This window comes from Delphinapterus leucas, chromosome 12 (assembly GCF_059928025.1).
Source record: "Delphinapterus leucas isolate spDelLeu-1000000601 "Yukka" chromosome 12, BTC_Dleu_Yukka2, whole genome shotgun sequence".
Classification (NCBI taxonomy): domain Eukaryota; kingdom Metazoa; phylum Chordata; class Mammalia; order Artiodactyla; family Monodontidae; genus Delphinapterus; species Delphinapterus leucas.
In genome coordinates, this window is record NC_143140.1 from 35,819,061 (window position 1) to 35,838,348 (window position 19,288).

Here is a 19,288-nt window from a genome sequence, read left to right on the forward strand (position 1 = left end):
CCACAGTGTTACTTGCTGGGATTTTGATTGGGATTGCATTGCATCTACAGATCTAGTTGGGAAGAATTGACATCTTGATGATACTGAGTGTTCCTATCCACGAATATGGACTATCTCTCCCTTTATTTAGTTCTTCTTTGATTTCATTCATTAGAGTTTGTAGTTTTCCTCACGTAGATCTTATACATATTTTGTCAGATTTATACCTAAGTATTTCATTTGGGGGCTTGCTAATGAAAACGATATTGTGTTTTCAATTTCAAGTTCCATTTGTTCATTGCTGGTATAATCTTAATTTTAATTAACTTAAATTTAAATAGCTTCATCTGTCTGGTGGCTATCCTTTTAGTCAGCACAAGCCATCTCTACAAAGTACAATCATGAATTCTTCCTTTTTTAGGAATTATTCCCTTTTTAGGAATAAATGTAAATGTTACTACTGTACCAAAATGTAGTGCTGCACCGAAACATTTACACTGACTTACTCATTTAACATTTATGGAATATACCAGGCACTATGTACCAGTTGTCATCCTAAATGCTAAAGAGCATCTAGGAGCTCACTGAAGAGCCCAGACTACTGAGAGATGTAGTGAGTAAAAATTACAATATAATTTTGCTTGCTGCTAGAGACATCTGAATAGAGAATTGTGGGGACACAGCATATGAAACAATTGCAGGAATTTAAAAAGTTTCATTGAAGAGTTTTATTTAAGCTGGGACGTCATGGAAGAATAAGTTAAAAAATAAATGTGGGTAGAGGAGAGTGAAGAAGAGGACAGGCAATCCAGAAAAGACATGAAGTCCTGAAAAGGCTTGGTGTATGGAGGACACAGTGTGCTACTCCACATGTGGTATGCAGCCGCAGAGGATGCTGCTGGAAAGTAGACTCCATGCTGATCGTGAGTCTTACGTGATCAGTAAGAAGTCTGGATATCAAGTATTCACATAGTTCATTATACTTCCCCTATTGTTATAAATTTCATACTTTATATTAAATGCCTTTTTAAAAATCTGCTTCCTTAGATTTTCAAGTTGTTTATGGCAAGATCACGTCTGCCTTATCCACCACTGTACTCCATGGCATCTGGTAATCAATAAGTATTTGTTACATGAATGAATGTTTCTGCTTGTTCTGAAACTTGATGCCCTTTGGGACCACATCACCTACTCTATTCCAAGTTACCTCTTTAATGCCTGGTGTTCCACCTCTCAGTTTGCAACCACATTGCCCAACAGTTTGCCTGTTTGGTGGCAGTACTTAGTGACAGGTTTTATTACTGTTTTCTGCATTTTAAATAAAGCTGGGTACTTTACTAGACAAGAACATTTGTGGCATTGGCTTTGAGTGACCCAGAATGAGATACTGAGATGGGAAAGTAACTGAAATAACTCCCCTCCACCAACTCTATAGGGCATATAGTTAAAAGGAATTATATATGTATAGTATATACATTTTTTAAAAAATGAAGAGTGAGGTATAAAAGTAAAACGGATCAGGAAAGGTACTCCAGAGTAACTATCTACTTTTTACCGATTTCAATGTAGGGGAAAGCAAAACAAACGTGCTCCTTGTTTCTTCCATTCCATCCATAGCCATATACATTTATTACCTTATGTTTATATTTCTTCATTATTTGATGGAGCTAATCCTCCCCGTAAGAGAAATCGGAAAGGCTCTAGACTACATGAAAGCAGTTCCCAACATTTATGGTACCCAAATTATATTTGTGCAAAAAAAAAAGTAATTATCCAACAGGTTCAAAGCTTTGAGCCCAAGTAAAAATAAGCATGATTCCCTATACAAATGGGATTGCCCTTCCTTCATAGCTAGAGAAGAGGGGATGCTAACTGCAGGCCCCGGCACATCTCCTCCCCGCCACCCCTCCCAAAAATAAAACAAAGGGAGGGCAGAAAAAAAAAAGAAGAGTGGTTAATTTGATTATCACTGCGCCAAAAACATTAGGGATAATGCAAACAAAGACCTAAAGTAACACTTTATTAACTTGGCTTTCCTGCAACCCATCCGCGGCCGGGCAGAGACCTCGCGGCCTAGCTCTCAGCAGTCCCCGCCAGGCTTCCATAGCCGAGGACAAACCTCCTGCGCGGGGTAGGCGGGGCTGAGGTCTTTCGGGCCCCGCCCACGCCTGCGCCGGCCGCAAGCGTTTCGTAGCTGCGTCGGGGAGGAGTCTCTTGTCCCTCTTCGCGGCCCGTTCCGGCCCGGCTCCCGTGGCTTTTCGGCTGACGTGTCTCCTGTTGGTCGGCTGTTTGGCGAGTAGGGCCGAGATGGCGGAAGCTTGGGAAGAGATTAGGCGGTTGGCGGCTGACTTCCAGCGGGCGCAGTTCGCAGAGGCCACGCAGAGGTGCTTGACCCTCCCTCTTCATTGTGGAGTCCAAAATAGCCCCTGGGCGGCCACGCCAAGATGTGAGGCCGCAAACCCCAGGCCTTGGACCCCGGACCTTCCCAGCCGCTGTCAGCGTTCTCGCCCCCTCACCCGCTCCCAAAGCCTAGATTGCGGCTGCCAGTATAATTCCCGGCGCGGGGAGACCGAGAACATCCCCCCACCCTTTAAGCCCCAGCCAGGTGCAGGCGCGGCCTCCCCCCACGACAGCTGGGGCTGGTGACTTGGAGCTGTCTTAAGAACGTCTCTCTAACCCTTACTTAACCGTCAGCAAGTCATTGCCTGTTATACACTTCCTGACTTAGAGCTTGAAAGGAGAGGCTAACCCCAAAGTACAGTACTTTGCAAATAACTCTGTTGACCCCTTAAACATTTTGCCTTTTTATTCACCAGAACAGATGTCCTAGGCCAGAGCCAGGGTCTTATCTGTCATTTTTAGGGACTCCGGACACTGATATTTCCTACAAACCCACTAACCTTTGCGGGGGGGGGGGTGTCCTGAAAAGCACCCTAACTCTGCTTTTTACCATTACCGAGCACGTAAAAAGCTAGTAGAACCCTTTTTTATCCGTTGACTATTCCTTGTCTTGTTCCTTCTGGGGCTGAAGACTTTAATCCCTTGATGCTGTGTTTTGTATCAGTGCAAGCAAAACTAGGACACTTAACGTGTTTTCCTATCTCCTGCCTACAGATGAGTTGTATGAATGAGACAATAATGCATTCAATAAAAGAAAATTTTGTTTTTTTTTAACTGAAGCTAAAGTGAAAATTGAAATAAAAGTAGGGCAGTTTTTTCCCTTATGTAAATTACATGTCCTAATTTTTCAGATTTGAAGATTAGAAGCAGGCCTAGAAGAGAGAGCAAACTTGAAATCTGTAATAGAAAGATTTGTAACTATGAACTACATGATTTAAGTTCGTGTAAACCTGTTTACTCCCTAGAACTTTTTTTAATTTATTGAATTAGTATTATACTAATAAAAGATACAGATTTTGTAATATAGAACCTAATGACTACCCAAACCTTTTTAAAAGCCCATTTTCATACGTTTTCTTAATCATATTATGCACTGAATGTATCAAATGCATTTTTAAAAGTTAACTTTTGTTTCCCTCAGGTTGTCAGAGCGGAATTGCATTGAGATTGTGAATAAATTGATTGCTCAGAAACAGCTAGAAGTAGTTCACACACTTGATGGGAAGGAATATATTACTCCAGCCCAAATTAGTAAAGAAATGAGAGATGAGTTACATGTTCGAGGTGGTAAGTAATTCCTTAGTTTTTTTCTTCTGGTTCTTTGGAAGGGGGGAAGAACCCTTAAAACTATACATCATAAGTGATTTGGAGGTTATAGGACACCCTTTCAATTGTTAATATGGTAATCAGCCTTAATATTTTTAATAGGTTTAGGTAAACCTGATCGTATAATTTAAATGAAGTCAAATATTGTCACTTTAAAAATAGCATTTTTGGGCTTCCCTGGTGGCGCAGTGGTTGAGAGTCCGCCTGCCGATGCAGGGGATACGGTTTCATGCCCCGGTCCGGGAAGATCCCACATGCCGCGGAGCGGCTGGGCCCGTGAGCCATGGCCGCTGAGCCTGCACGTCCGGAGCCTGTGCTCCGCAATGCGAGAGGCCACAACAGTGAGAGGCCCGCGTACTGCAAAAAAAAAAAAAAAATCATTTTTTATTATTTTGAGTTATGTGTTCTGTATGTGAATTAATCAGCTGTTTCTTTTCACAGTTCATGAATTTATTGGGTGACTCAGGGGTGGATACTTAGCTGCCTCTTACCAGGTGATAATTATGAAGAGGAAATAGAGATTTTAAAGTATAGATTGTTGAAAATCAAGGTTGTACTACCATGCTCTTTTTTAAACTTTATTTGCAAATTAGGAATCGATGTAATAGCATGCTACATCTGTTTGTAGGAAATGCTATTACAAGCATACAAAAAAGTTTTTGTTTCCCTTGTCTTTTTGAAATTTGAACAAATTACTGAGCAAATTTGAACACTTTGATTAGATTAGATGCATCTGTGAAAACAACTCATTAGATGTCATTAGATATACCCTTGGTGTTTGTTTTTTATCTTCCTGCATAGTCCTAATAAAATATTAGCTATAATTTGGAATACTTAACAGATATTCTTTAGCTAATAGTGGTAACCTACCAGTTTCAAATAATTGAAAAAAGTTTACCTGAATTTAGTTGTCTGTATCTCTTTGGTCACAGTAGATAAAATTGCAAAGGGAGGTAAATAACCCCTGTATATCTGGCTAAACCGTGTATCAGCTGATTCTCTAATTGGCCTGATATGACAGATGGAACTTTGAAAATAAACTATTGTCTGTACCTTAAGTCATGAAAATTTATTCAGCTAATGGTTCGCGTTTGAAGACATTAATTACCGCAGCCCTATGTCCTTTGTAGAAGGACGTTGACAGTCCAAAACATAAATCTGTTGGAATTTACAGTTTTTGGCTGGTATGTACTTAACACATAATGTAAAATAAATGAATGTCTTTTCTTTAAAGGTCGAGTAAACATTGTTGATCTGCAACAGGTAAATTTCAACTTTATAATAGTTTTTACTTTGATTCCTCAACATTAATTTTTTTCAGTGCCCTAAGTATTCACTTGGTACTGGTATCATATTTTGTGTTTGTGAAGAAATAATTACATAACCCTCACTGACATATATTGAATCAGTTTAATAAGTTCTTCTTTCTCAGTTGACTTGCTTATTCTTTATTCTTTATGAAATAAACTCATAGTTGTCATTTTATGTAATTACAGAATTTATGTAATTTTGGGAGAAACATCACTGGTTTCCTGTTTGTTTTTAATATGTGGAAGTAAAAGAAATGTAGATATTTTTAGAAAATACAGGTATACATGTCATCAGTAAGGTACACTACAGAATATACAAGAAACTGGCAAATTTTGTGTGAAATGGTATATCTTTTATTTTAATTTTCATTTTATACTGGAGTATAGTTGATTTATAGTTTTTTTTTTCAGATTCTTTTCCTGTATAGGTTATTACAGAATACTGAGTACCATTCCCTGTGCTATACAGTAGATCCTTGTTGATTATCTATTTTATGTATAGTAATGTGTATATGTTAATCCCAAACTCCTAATTTATCCCTCCTCCTGACTTTTCCCCTTTGGTAACCATAAGTTTGTTTTCAAAGGCTCTGAGTCTGTTTCTGTTTTGTAAATAACTTCATTTGTATCATTTTTTTTTTAGATTCCTCATATAAGTGATATCATATGATATTGACTTTCTCTGTCTGACATACTCCACTTAATGTGATAATCTCTAGGTCTGTCCATGTTGCTGCAGATGGCATTATTTCATTCTTTTTTATGGCTGAGTACTATTCCATTGTATATATGTAGCACATCTTTATCCATTCCTCTGTTGATGGACATTTAGGTTGTTTCCAACCTAATTGGAAGCAATTTACCTATTGTACATAGTGCTGCAATGAACATTGCCGTGCATGTATCTTTTTGAAGTATAGTATTCTCTGGATGTATGCCTAGGAGTGGGATTGCTGGATCATATGGCAACTCTATTTTTAGTTTTTTAAGGAACCTCCGTACGGTTCTGCATAGTGGTTGTACCAATATACATTCCCACCAACAGTGTAGGAGGGCTCCCTTTTCTCCATAGCCTCTCCAGCATATATTGTTTGTAGACTTTTTGATGATGGCCATTCTGACCAGTGTTAGGTGATACCTGATTGTAGTTTTGATTTGCATTCTCTAATAATTAGTGATGTTGAGCATATTTTCCTGTTGTTTTGGCCACCTGTATGTTGATGGAGAAATGTCTGTTTAGATCTTCTGCCCATTTTTTGATTGGGTTGTTTTTTTGATATTGAGTTACATGAGCTGTTTGTATATTTTGGAGATTAATCCCTTGTCACCCACTTCGTTTGCAAATATTTTCTCCCATTCTGTCGATTGCCTTTTCATTTTGTTTATGGTTTCCTTTGCTGTGCAAAACTTTTAAGTTTAGTTAGGTGCCATATGTCTATTTTTGTTTTTATTTTCATTACTCTAGGAGGTAGATCCATAAAGATATTGCTGGGAGGGAGACGCAAGAGGGAGGGGATATGGGGATATATGTATATGTATAGCTGATTCACTTTGTTATACAGCAGAAACTAACACAACATTGTAAAGCAATTATACTCCAATAAAGATTTTAAAAGAAAATATTGCTGCGATTTACGTCAAAGAGTGTTCTGCCTATGTTTTCCTCTAAGAGTTTTATAGTATCCAGTCTTACATTGAGGTCTTTAATCCATTTTATGTTTATTTTTGTGTATGATGTTAGAGAGTGTTCTAATTTCATTCTTTTACATGTAGCTGTCCAGTTTTCCCAGCATCACTTACTGAAAAGATAGTCTTTTCTCCATTGTATATTCTTGCCTCCTTTGTCATAGGTGAATTGACCATAAGTGTGTGGGTTTATTTCTGGGCTTTCTGTACTATTCTGTTGATCTATATTTCTGTTTTTTGTGCCAGTGCCGTACTGTTTTGATGACTGTAACCTGTAGTATAGTCTGAAGTCAAGGAGCCTGATTCCTCCAGCACTCTTTTTCTTTCTCTGGATTGCTTTGGCTATTTGGAGTCTTTTGTATTTCCATACAAATTGTAAAACTTTTTGTTCTAGTTTTGTGAAAAATGCCATTGGTAATTTGATAGGAATTGCATTGAATTTGTAGATTGCCTTGGGTAGTACAGTCATTTTGACGATACTGATTCTTCCAATCCAAGAGCATGATATATCTTTCCATCTGTTTGTGTCATCTTTGATTTCTTTCATCAGTATCTTACAGTTTTCAGAGTACGGGTCTTTTGCCTCCTTAGGTAGGTTTATTCCTAGGTCTTTTATTCTTTTTGATGCAATGGTAAATGGGATTGTACCCTTAATTTCTCGTTCTGATCTTTCGTTGTCAGTGTATAGAAAAGCAAGAGATTTCTGTATGTTAATTTTGTATCCTGTGACTTTACCAATTTCCTTGATGAGCTTTACTTATCTGGTAGCATCTTTAGGATTTTCTGTGTATAGTGTCATTTCATCCGCAAACAGTGACAGTTTTACTTCCTTTCCAATTTGGATTCTTTTTATTTCTCTTTTTTCTCTGATTGCCATTGGCTAGGACTTCCAAAACGATGTTGAATAAAAGTGGCGAGAGTGGACATCCTTATCTTGTTTCTGATCTCAGAGGAAATGCTTTCAGCTTTTCCCCATTGAGTATGATGCTAGCTGTAGGTTTGTTGTATATGGCCTTTATTATGTTGAGGTGTGTTCCCTCTATGCCCAACTTTCTGGCAAGTTTTTATCATAGATGGGTGTTGAATTTTGTCAAAAGCTTTTTCTGCATCTGTTGAGATTATCATACTGTTTTTATTCTTCAGTTTGATCAGTATGTGTCTTGGCTTGTTCCTCCTTGGGTTTATCCTGTAAGGGACTCTGCGCTTCCTGGTCTTGAGTGAGTGTTTCCTTTCTCGTGTTAGGGGAGTTTTCGGCTGTTACTGCTTCAAATATTTTCTCATGCCCTTTCTCTCTCTCCTCCTTCTGGGACCCCTATAATGTGAATGTTGGCACTTTTAATGTTGTCCCAGAGGTGTCTTAGGTTGTCCTCATTTCTTTTGATTCTTTTTTCTTTATTCTGTTCCACAGCAGTGATTTCCACCAATCTATCTTCCAGCTCACTTATGTGTTCTTCTGCCTCATTTATTCTGCTGTTGATTCCTTCTAGTGTATTTTTCTTCACAGTTATTGTATTGTTCATCTCTGTTTGTTCTTTAAATCTTCTAGCTCTTGTTTAACATTTCTTGTATCTTCCCAGTCTGTGCCTTCATTCTTTTTCCGAGATCTTGGATCATCTTTGCTATCATTATTCTGAATTCTTTTTCAGGCAGATTGCCCATTTCCACTTCACTTAGTTGTCCTTCTGGGGCTTCATCTTATTCCTTTATCTGGAACATATTTCTCTACCATGTCATTTTATTTAACTTTCTGTGTTTGAGGTTTCCATTCCACAGGCTTCAGGATTGTAGTTCTCCTTGCTTCTGGTGTTTGCCTCCTGGTGGGTGAGGTTGGTTCAGGGGCTTGTGCAGTCTTCCTGGTGGGAGGGACTGGTGCCTGCCCCCTGGTGGGTGGAGCTGGGTCCTGCTCTTCTGGTGGACAGGGCCATGTCAAGGGGTGTGTCTAGAGGTGGTTGTGGGCTCAGGACGTTAGGTAGCCTTTCTGTTGATGAATGGGGCGTGGTCCCACCCTGTTGGTTGTTTGGCCTGAGGTGTCCCAACACTGGAGCCTGCAGGCTGTTGGGTGGGGCCAGATCTTGGTGCCAAAATGGTGACCTCCAAAAGAGCTCACGCTGAGAAGTATTCCCTGGGGCCTCTGCCACCAGTGTCCTTGTCCCCGCAGTGGGCCACAGCAGACCCCCACCTTCCTAGGAGACCCTCCAGGACCCTCAGGTAGGTCTGGCCCAGGCTACTGTGGAGTCACTGCTTTGCTCTGGATCCCAGTGCATATGAAACCTTGTGTGTGCCCTCCAAGTGTGGAGTCTCTATTTCCCCTAGTCCTGTGGAGCTCCTGCACTCAAGCCCACCGGCCTTCAAAGCCAAATGCTCTGGGGGCTCTTCCTCCTGATGCCAGACCCCTAGGCTGGGGAGCCTGACGTAGTGATCAGAACTCTCACTTCTGTGGGAGAAGCTCTAACAGAGGATCCAGTTTGTGGATTATTCACCTGGCGGGTACAGGGTTTGATTATATTGAGAAAGCGCCCCTCCTGGCATCTCCTTCTGGCTCCTTCTTTGTCTTTGGATGTGGAATACCCTTTTTGATAGATTCCAGTGTTTTTTGTTGATAGTCGTTCAGCAGTTAGTTGTGATTTTGGTGTTTTCTTGAGAAGAGGTGAGCTCACATCCTTCAACTCCACCACCTTGTTTCCCTACCTTCCAAAAATGAGCAGAACTGATGTCGTTAGGTTAGAGGACCTTGGTCCTTGTCTTTTTTGGAGAGAGAATTCCACTGTAAAGCAGGCACAGAGTTTATCGGAAGCACAGTATGTGCAAAGAGAACAAAGAAGCAATTTATTTAGAGCAAAGCAGAAATACACACCCAGAGAAGAGTGTGGACGTTCTCCCTGATGAGGAGCACACCAGAGAGGTGATTTAAATCACTTATATGGAGGCAGTTTTTCCGGGCCTTTGGCCAGTCATCTTGCTTCGTTTCCCACCTCTGACCAGACCCAGGGCCCTTCCTGATATGCGTGTGCATCTTATTGCCAAGGTGGATTCCAGCACAGAGGCCTATGGAAGATTGACAGCACCTTTTATGGGGCAGCACCCCTTCCTTTTTGACCCCCAAGGAGTCTTTCTGCACATGTGCAGTCAGGGAGGTTTCCTTGACCTCAGGAGTGATAGATGCAGTCATCTTATCTAATTACTTCAGCAGAGCTCAGCTCCTGCCATTAACTTTGTCCTTGAAGTGTCTAGGGCATACAAACCTCCAATTACTCTGCCTGACAAACTCTAGCTGTTCAGCCCAGGGGCCTGTCTACCTTCTACCTCAAATCCCCCCGAGAGATGTGAACCCCAAGAAATCTTTATTGGGAGGATGAACAGCAACAGTCTTTCCTCTATAGATTCTTTAGGCTGGCAAGGGGCTCATAGACCCTACCTACTTGGGGTCATGGAGCCCTCACCAGGTCTCATTAAGGGGCCCCAGGGTGACTTCTGTTATTATTCTGGCAAGATCCGTTTCAAGGAATGGCTGGAATCTCTGGATCACCATCATCTTGTCTGGGAAACTGTTGCAGAGAACAAACTGAAGAAGTAGATTAAAAGAAGGCAAGGGCCAAAGATCAGTAAAAGAATTATTGTAACCAGAGGCCCAAGCAGGAGTAAGAACCAGGTTACATTTGGTAACAGTTTTGGTACGGGTCCAGATAGAGTCAGTACTTGGCTTATCCTGTCCAAAGAATGGAACCATTTGGCCTGGTCATATATTTTTGATGTCCTTTTCTGTTAACCCAGTGTGATTGTTGTAGGTGTTACAGTCCCAGTTAGAAGGAGTTGGAGGATTGACAACCTGAACATTAATAGACAAAACAGATCTCATTTTTTTTTTCTGGGAGAATAAGCCTGAGACCCAATATGGACCTGGTGCTTCGGGGAGACTTGTAGTCACGTAGCCAGTTGTCTAGTTTTATCTAAGTAGGTTTTAACCTTTGATGTGGTATTAAAACATAAATAACAGGAGCTGTTGGTCACTACACATGTCCCTTCTTTCTGTTAATGTATGATCTAAAGCAATTTTATTATTTAAAAATGTAGTAGTTACAAAAGGAGACCTTGAAAACATAAGGTTGTAGCTACCAGCTGTCAGCTGGTATTGTCCTGAGAACGGCCGGTGGCGTCAAATTTGACACAGCTCATAAAACTTAAGTTCTCAGCAATACAAAGTCTTTTCTGAAATCACGCCCATAGTGTCACCTAGTATTACCTTGGATGGCTGAACTACAGCTCCTTCATTTTGACGTTTAATTGTAATTTTTCCCTTAATAGCCAAAGCAGATGTCACCGTTAATGATTTTAGTGTTTTTCTAGGTATGAGAAGAGGCAAGAATTAGGGATCAAAAAAATCCTTACCTGAAAATATCTAACTATTTGAAGGCCTGTTCTGTCACTTTTTCCCAGAGCACAGAGTGCCTCATTTCTGATTTCCATTCCGAACTCTTTTCATGGGATGTTGAAGGTTAGCAGCTGAAGCAACTCATGATTTAATCCTTGTAGAGGTAGATGGCGAGTGCCAGTTTCCAGTTGGCAGGGCCCTTTATGATCATAAATTTGGACATGGTTTGGGCGGCATTTTATGACCATTTTGTACCATGGCTCTAGGAATGTTCATTCCCAGGTCTGGTGAAGATTTTGCTGACAGGCCACTCACTGTGCTATTTATTACTGGACGAGGCCTTGTTATCAGTAGCCAAAAGTCTCTGGACCACCTGTCTTACTAGTCTCTTATGATCCAGGAAAATATTCCCTTTTGTTGCTTCCTCCCATATCTAGAGTTACACTAACAGTCATTGATTTCGTATGAGACTATATATATCATCATTTTATCAGAGATCAGTCATACATTTGGTAATGTAAGAAATAACAATTTTGTAAAATAGGCAATAAAAAATAATATAGCAGTATTAGTAAGGTCAGAAGTAAGGGTTTAAGTCAAGAACTTACATTAGGTGCAGCCTAGTATACCCCCAAGTTGTCTGTCTTAGTCTGTTTTGTACCACTTCGTATCTTTAAGGGAAATTATATACATTGGCATTGTCCATAAGACGTTCAGCCTAATTTCCTAATGTTACTAGGCTGGTTATCCTTAGTATAGTCTAATTGTTCCTTTAAACTTAAATGATCATAGCCTGGTGTTAATCTCCAGGTTGTAGATCATGGAGTATGTGATCTTTATCCAAAGGTTGATTATGAAGTTAGGCTTCAGAAAGAAACTTAGAATGTCCCTTTAATAATTTAATTAAATTTTGTAACAATATAATGTTAACAGCAAGGAACTATCTGGGAAGTGAGTCTTAGTAGACACAGGCCTTAATTAACAAAACTAGAATTTAGTATTTAGTGAAACATAATCCTTTTTCTAAAATTGTCCTCATTTCCACCAAACACAGCCGAGATCAATTTGTTTTCAAAATAAGTTTGGTCCATTGACCGCATAGGCTCCTCCATACTGACTCTGGTGTAACTCCTCAGAAGGAGTCTCAGACTAAATTCCCAAAAGGCCTCTCAAGGCCAAGAAAGCCATGCCAAAGGCCTGCCATCAGATTTTGCTTAGGTGGATTTCTGTCTTCTAGAGGTCCCTAAAGTATTTTGAGATTCCTTTACATGTCAGGAGGCAGTCTTTTTTTATTTATCTGATAAGGCTGTTCATAACCCAAGGATCTCCAATTTCTGGAGGGACCAGGCAAAGAGAAAAATGTTTTAATTTTATCCTCAGGTGTAAATTACCAAATTGTTGTAAGCCATAAGTAGCTTGAGGAGAAGGGCTTTTCTGTATCTGAAAAACAAAGGTTAGAAATTGGTAATATGTCAAAGTCATATTTAATGTAATTTAATCCCATGTAATTAAATTAAGAGTTAACTTCAGGCTTTCTCCTGGGCGTATTTTTGTTCTCTCAGGATCAGAATTCTGAAAAAAAGTATTTTAACAAGCTAGCTTTCTCTAATTGCATATGCAGAAAGAACCAGTTTTGCAATTTCAAAAGGGTTTTATCTTAACCAGTTTTTTCTGGAGTCTAAAGAGTATTGTGGCCACACGGTGTCAAAAAAAAACCCCATCTTTTTCTGTATTCATAGTTTCATAGCTAGAATTTAGACCAAAGAGTGCTCAAATTGGCCCTAATGACAGAGGCAGACTGGCTGATACATTGTTGTCCCAGGGATACCTTCCATGGTGTTTATGACTAAAAGTGGACAGAAAGAACAAAAATAACTTACTGCCCTGGGAGCGTTTCTGAGGGGTGGTTTTTTTTGGTTTAGGAGGAGATCCTCCCATGTTAAATAACCTGCAACTGAGAACAGTGCTCCTAGAAATGAAGTCCAGCATCCTGGAAACATTACTAGGAGGCACCTGGAGGAGATTCAGAGTGTCCTCTGAATGTCTTTCGATCTTAATGCTGATGGACTTTGGAGCATCCTCTACTCCCCCACTGATTTCTAACCAGACGTCTCTGGTCAGCTTTGGTTTCTTGCACAGGGTGCCCTCCCTTCTTACCTGGGGTGGACATTTGAACCAGTGCAGAGTGGTTGCCGGTTTTCCCTTAAGCTTTATAGACATCAGATCTCCCCTCTGTCCTATAACAAGATTTCCTACTGGGATGTACTCCTCGGGGTTAAGCATTTGTGAAATTTATGACATTATCTCCTGGGAATTGGCCAGCCCAATAGGCTGTCCATAGCAGTGTAAGGGCTGCCAAAGCTTGAGGGGTGGGGGGGTCCGAGAGGTAAAAGGAGGAACTCTTGGAAGAATTGGAGTTGGGAAACATAATTATTTCCAAAGTCATATGCCCTGGTGTTTTTTGTAACTAAGACCTCAGGGAGCCTGTGCGCTCAGCCTGACAAACACAGCATTGACAGTTTAGAAATAAAAAGCAAAAGATCTTCTCCCAGGAGGGTGTGAAAATATGTAGTGAAAAACAGAGCCTTATGTGCAAGAAAAGTAGGAAAGAAAGGTGCAGGCCAAAGGAGAAGCTAAGGAAGATAGTGCGAGCAGAGGTCTCTAGCCATAGTTGAGCAAGACCTGCAAGTTACCTTGGAAGCAATCCAAGTCATGGCGCCAGATGACGTCGGCAGGTGAGAGGACCTTGGTCCTTGTCTTCTTGGGAGAAAGAATTCACAAAAAGACATTGTAAAGCAGGCACAAGATTTATTGGAAGCACAGTATGTGCAAAGAGAACAAAGAACCAGTTTATTTAGAGCAAAGCAAAAATACACACCCAGAGAAGAGTGCAGGCATCCTCCCTAATGAGGAGCACACCAGAGAGGTGATTTAAATCACTTATATGGAGGAAGTTTTTCCAAGTGTTTGTTTTTCTCTGGCCAGTCATCTTGCTTCGTTTCCAACCTCTGACCTGACCCAGGGTGCTTCTCCATATGCGTGTGCATCTTTTTGCCAAGATGGATTCCAACACAGCAGCCTATGGGACATTGACAGCACCTATTATGGGGTAGCGCGCCTCCCTTTTTGACCCCCAAGGAGTCTTTCTGCACATGTGCAGTCAGGGAGGTCTCCTCGACCTCAGGAGTGATAGATGTGGTCATCTTATCTCTTTATTCTGGCAGAGCTCAGCTCCTGCCATTAGCTTTGTCCTTGAAGTGTCTAGGGAACACAAAGCTCCAATTTACTCTGCCTGACAGACTTTAGCTGTTCAGCCCAGGGGCCCATCTACATCTACCTCCCAGCTCAGAACCACCAGCCAGGATCTGCCGAGAAGCCTTGTTCACGAAGCCGACAGCAGGTTTGGCTGACGTCTTAGCAAGCCTGAGAACCTCAGCAGGGGCTGAGGTGCATGGGCCAACTTGATCCCCTGAATTTTGGCCTGCAGAGCCTCTCCTGAGCGAGAGAGCCAGGGCTGGGTTGATCGTTGGGCCAAGTGGCTGCCTGTGGGGCGGCAGTCTGGCAACTGCTCCAAGGCAATGGGTGGTTTGGGTCGCAGACTCACCAACTCACTGTGTGATCTCTGGCGGGTTGGGACTTGCCTGTTGCGCCCCACCAGACTTCCCAGGCTCCAGGAGGGACTCTGGAGGAGAAAAGACCCCTGAAATGCTGTAACTTCTTAATACGAACTTTCTTAGCAAGTGGAAATGTACTTGTTCAGAAATGAAAATAAATAAGCAACAAGCCTCTAATTTTTTATTTGAGACTCGTTATAATATTTCATATCAATTTGAAATTCACCTAAGGATAAGTAAGTTTTTTTTTAAGTTCTAAATATGTAATTTCAGACTTAAACAGCATGAACTTATCACTAATAGAATTTGTACTTATTTTCCAGGCGATTAATGTGGATCTGACTCATATTGAAAATAGAATTGGTGACATTGTTAAATCAGAAAAACATGTTCAGCTAGTGTTGGGACAACTGATAGATGAGTATGTACGATATTTAAGGACACTTTTTTGTTTTCTTTTTTGTAAGTAAATTTATACTTAAATTTAGAACAGTTGTGGCCACTTCAGCATTTTGTTTAGAACGCTTAGTGCTCATTTTCATTGTAAGGATCATTGTACTTAAAAAATAAGTGCTTACTTGTGTGGAGTACTTGGAAATAATATAACTTTTATTTTTTTCTATTGTTTTAAAGCGACACAAAACATAATTTTTATCATCTTTCCTGTATGAGTTTAACTCTGACAGCAGAATTGTTCCAAAAATATTAATGAAAATGATTGCAGAATTTTAATTGTTGAAAACAATTTCAGCATTTATTATTTGATTAACCTTACATTTAGTTACATTGATAAGAACATTTTCAGAATATGAGTAATGAATGGTGTTTACCTAAACATATTCATTACTTTTGAGGCATACCTTATTGCAACAGGAATTAGACATAATAGAGGAAAATTATTATTCCTAATTGGGTTTTTCCTTTTTTTTTTTAAACTATTAGGAACTATTTGGATCGGTTAGCAGAAGAGGTAAATGATAAATTACAGGAAAGTGGTCAGGTAACCATATCCGAACTGTGTAAAACCTATGATCTTCCCGGAAACTTTCTGACACAGGTATTTTTTTCTTAATACTATAATATGTCTTTTCAGATAAATAAAAGAATTTTAATGGGAGGGAAGAAACTATACCTTCTTACCATTAATTGATTTTTTGCAAGTGTTTTGACTACTGATGTTCTAACAATATATTTGGGGAATACTTAAACATTGATGGCTCTGATGAGATTGTTTAGACGTGATTGTAATCTTCCTGAACCCAGAGACACCCTAAACTTAAGTAGACTTAAGTTCTAGGCCTGCTTTGATGCAGTAGCAGGTATACCATAAGCATATAGGTTTATTTAACGTTCTGATAACAACTGTACAGAAACTTTAACCAGGGTATCATCAGTTCTGATTGCCTAGTTATATTTTAAGAAATATTTTAAGAAATAACTGATGAAGACTATAATTTAGAAGGGGTGCTACTGGCATCTTGTGTGGTAAAGGTCAAGGCTGATGCTAAACATCCTGCAGTGCACAGAACATCCCTTCCCAACAAAGAATTTTCTTGCCCAAAATGTAAGTAGTACCAACATCTTTTGATGTCACCTTTTTTCCTCTAAACTGTCAGTGTGACAGGAAGAAGAACCAAGGAATCACTTATATTCTCTTCATTTTTGGTACTTGTGTCAATACTCAAATCAGATATCTTGATTTATAGTGTAATAACAATGCTACCTGAAAATAGAGGCTAGTTCCCTGTTTGTTGTTTCTTTTTTCTTAAAATGGTTTGACATTTTAGAATTATAGAAGTCCATTTGGTACAGTGGAAAGTGCATGGGCTTTGGAGTTAAACAGACCTTGATTTGAATTCTGGCTATGCCACTGCTTAGTTATTCAGTGTCAGGAAAATTATTTCATGTCTTTTGTGCTTCCAGTTACATATCTGAAAATGGGAATAATTGTCTCTTTCATAGATCTCAGTGAGGTTATATTCATGATATATCTACTGAAATGGCTGGCACAGTGAAAGTACTCAATAAATGATGGTTTTGTTTTGTATTTACTGCAACAAATAAGGGAAAAGCCAAATCTCTTTTTAGGTATACTTTAACTTACCAAACCATAATTGCATGAGATTAATTTATAATAAAACAGATTTACTCATTCATTTTAGCTGAGTGATTTCTCCTAATTGCATCTAAAATACCATTTAGGACATAGATCTGTTTTACAAAGCATTTCAGGAGCCTAAGCTCCTGAGCAAATGTATGTAAATCACAGAAGATAAAATCGGCAAATATATGTAAATCACAGAAGGTAAAAAAAAAAAATTTTTAGACACTTAAATAAAAGTATCAGAACAGATTCAAATGATTTCTTATAAAATTGTGCTACTGATACATTTTAGAAATATATATAGTTTCTTAATATTTTTCAGTTTTAATTTTTCTCAGTTTCACAGGCAGTATTCTAAAAGCTCATTAAGAAGTTGTTTGGAAAGCATTTTTCTGTACCATAAAAGTATCAGCCAGCTGACTTGAGTAGATTTAACTTGTCCTGGGAAGGCAAATATGTCCAGGCTTATTTTATATGTACCTGATCCCAGTCATAGTGTAGCTGTGGAAAAATACTCTCTTGAGATTACCAAGAAATCAGGTTGTCTGTCAGTATAGATTTCTGGACACAGTTTGTTAATATTTGCATCACAGAAGATAACTTTTCAGGTCTTATGTTTCCCTAGGTTGCAGAATCTTGGAATAATATTTATATTTCTCTCTGTTAGTGTTAGAAGGTCCATATAGGATCCTCTCCAAGACCCATGTATATGTCTTGGCTGTCTATGTGTCAGACTGCCTGTATCTAGAAAATTGGTTAATCAATCTCTTTTATTTTACCATAGAAATAGGCCTTATTTTAGCATGTAGCTGAGCCTTTTAACATTCAGCTATTTGATTCATTCGATTCTTGTCTCTGCCATAAGATTATGAAGTTTCCTAGATCCTAAGTCTTCATTTTACCTTATATATCTTGTTAATTCATGCTTGCTGAAATTATTCAGTCATATGATTAATACAGCATCAGCATGCAACATGACGCTAGTAAGACTGTACAAATGTAAATGTGTAATTCTGTTCTTTCAAATTAATAAGAATTTTCATCCATCTTTACCCTCAGGCGCTAACTCAGCGACTAGGTAGAATTATTAATGGACACATTGATCTTGATAACAGAGGAGTAATATTTACTGAAGCTTTTGTAGCTAGACATAAAGCACGCATCCGTGGGTTGTTCAGTGCTATTACCCGGTAAGCATATTTTAAATTATGTATATTTTTACATTTGTTTGATTATTGTTTGCTTTTTTGTTGTTTTAAAGCAGAATCTCATTCAGGCCCCTAGTTTATTGAATAGACAGAGGGCAGCTTCTGTGAAATAAGAATGGGGATTCCAGAGCCCTAGAATGTGGCCACACTCTCTCCAACGCACATCTCCTTTACTCGCCTACCTTCACCATCCTTATGACCCCAGATGTACTTCTGCAGAACACCCAGATCATATATAAAGTCACCCTGGGATCATGGAAAGAGGATGCGGTCAGAAGTCCTTGGGTCATATCCCTATCACATAGTAACCTTGTGACCTTGAGTAGATAAGTCAGTCAGTCACCTAACTTCTTTGGGCCACAGACGGGGCTGGATGACTTTAGAACTTTTTTTTTTTTACTAAATAACATTCTAGAATTCTAATGAATAACAATTTTACTTTCAAAATCACTTGAACTTAATGTTTGGGCCCTGTGTAACAAACTCCAGTGTGGAATTAAGAAAAACTACATTCTCAATTCTCTTTTCTCCTGTGTCATTTAGTTTATCTCAGTGGTTTTTGGGTCCCACCAGCATTTAAATGTCCAGATTTCTCCATTTTAAAACAATCAAACCTCTCTCAACCCCATCCACTCCCTTTACCATCTTGTTTATTCCTTTCCTTAAAGTGAACCTTCTCGAATTGATGTCTACAGTTACTATCTCAGTTTTCTTACCTTTAGTCACTTCTCAACTCACCCACCTGGCTTCTACAACTTACGTAGCAATGATGTCAGTATCATTAAATTTAATGGGTATTTCCTGTCCTTGTTTTACTTTATAGCACCATTTAACCCCAATTACGGCTTCCTTCTTGAAATGTTCTCATCTCTCTTTTTTTTTTTTCTTTCTTAACACTGTACTTTCCTGGTTTCTTTTTACCTCTTTTGGCTGTACCTTATTAGGCTGTACCTTTTCTGGCTCTTCCTTCTTTCACGAGCCTTGAAAGTTTTGTTTCAGGCCATCTTTTCTTCTCAGTCCTGTACTGTCTGCCTAGGTGCTTTTACCTTTCTTCTAAGTTTCAGACTCATACTATCTGTACAGCATCTCTGTTGAAGTGTTTTATTAAAAAGTGCCTCAAATTCAGCATATTTAAAATAACTCACTACTGTCCCACTTTCCACCTCTTCTGAATTTATTCTTCCACTGGTGTTTCCATTACCAGTAAATATCATCATCAGGTTGGTTTTGCCAGAAAACTGGGAGTCCTCCTTTATGCCATCCTTTCTCTTACCTCCCTTTCCATAACACAA

At 39.3% G+C, this 19,288-nt stretch overlaps 1 protein-coding gene across 4 annotated transcripts in view; it reads left to right on the forward strand.

Annotated features, from left to right (window-relative positions):
• The first annotated feature begins 2,203 nt into the window (after window positions 1-2,203).
• UFL1 (UFM1 specific ligase 1) overlaps window positions 2,204-19,288 on the forward strand; it is a 49,858-nt gene continuing 32,773 nt past the window's right edge. The window contains exons 1-6 of one of the 4 annotated variants that reach the window (XM_089921874.1): window positions 2,204-2,363; window positions 3,521-3,666; window positions 4,940-4,968; window positions 15,008-15,105; window positions 15,627-15,741; window positions 17,848-17,978. In XM_089921874.1, coding sequence (XP_089778000.1) covers window positions 2,287-2,363; window positions 3,521-3,666; window positions 4,940-4,968; window positions 15,008-15,105; window positions 15,627-15,741; window positions 17,848-17,978 — 596 coding nt within the window. In that variant the 5' untranslated portion in view covers window positions 2,204-2,286. Of the gene's footprint in view, window positions 2,364-3,520; window positions 3,667-4,146; window positions 4,200-4,939; window positions 15,106-15,626; window positions 15,742-17,847; window positions 17,979-19,288 lie in introns of those variants that run through there. The other 3 variants (XM_022552836.2, XM_089921872.1, XM_089921873.1) reach the window with 3 other exon arrangements.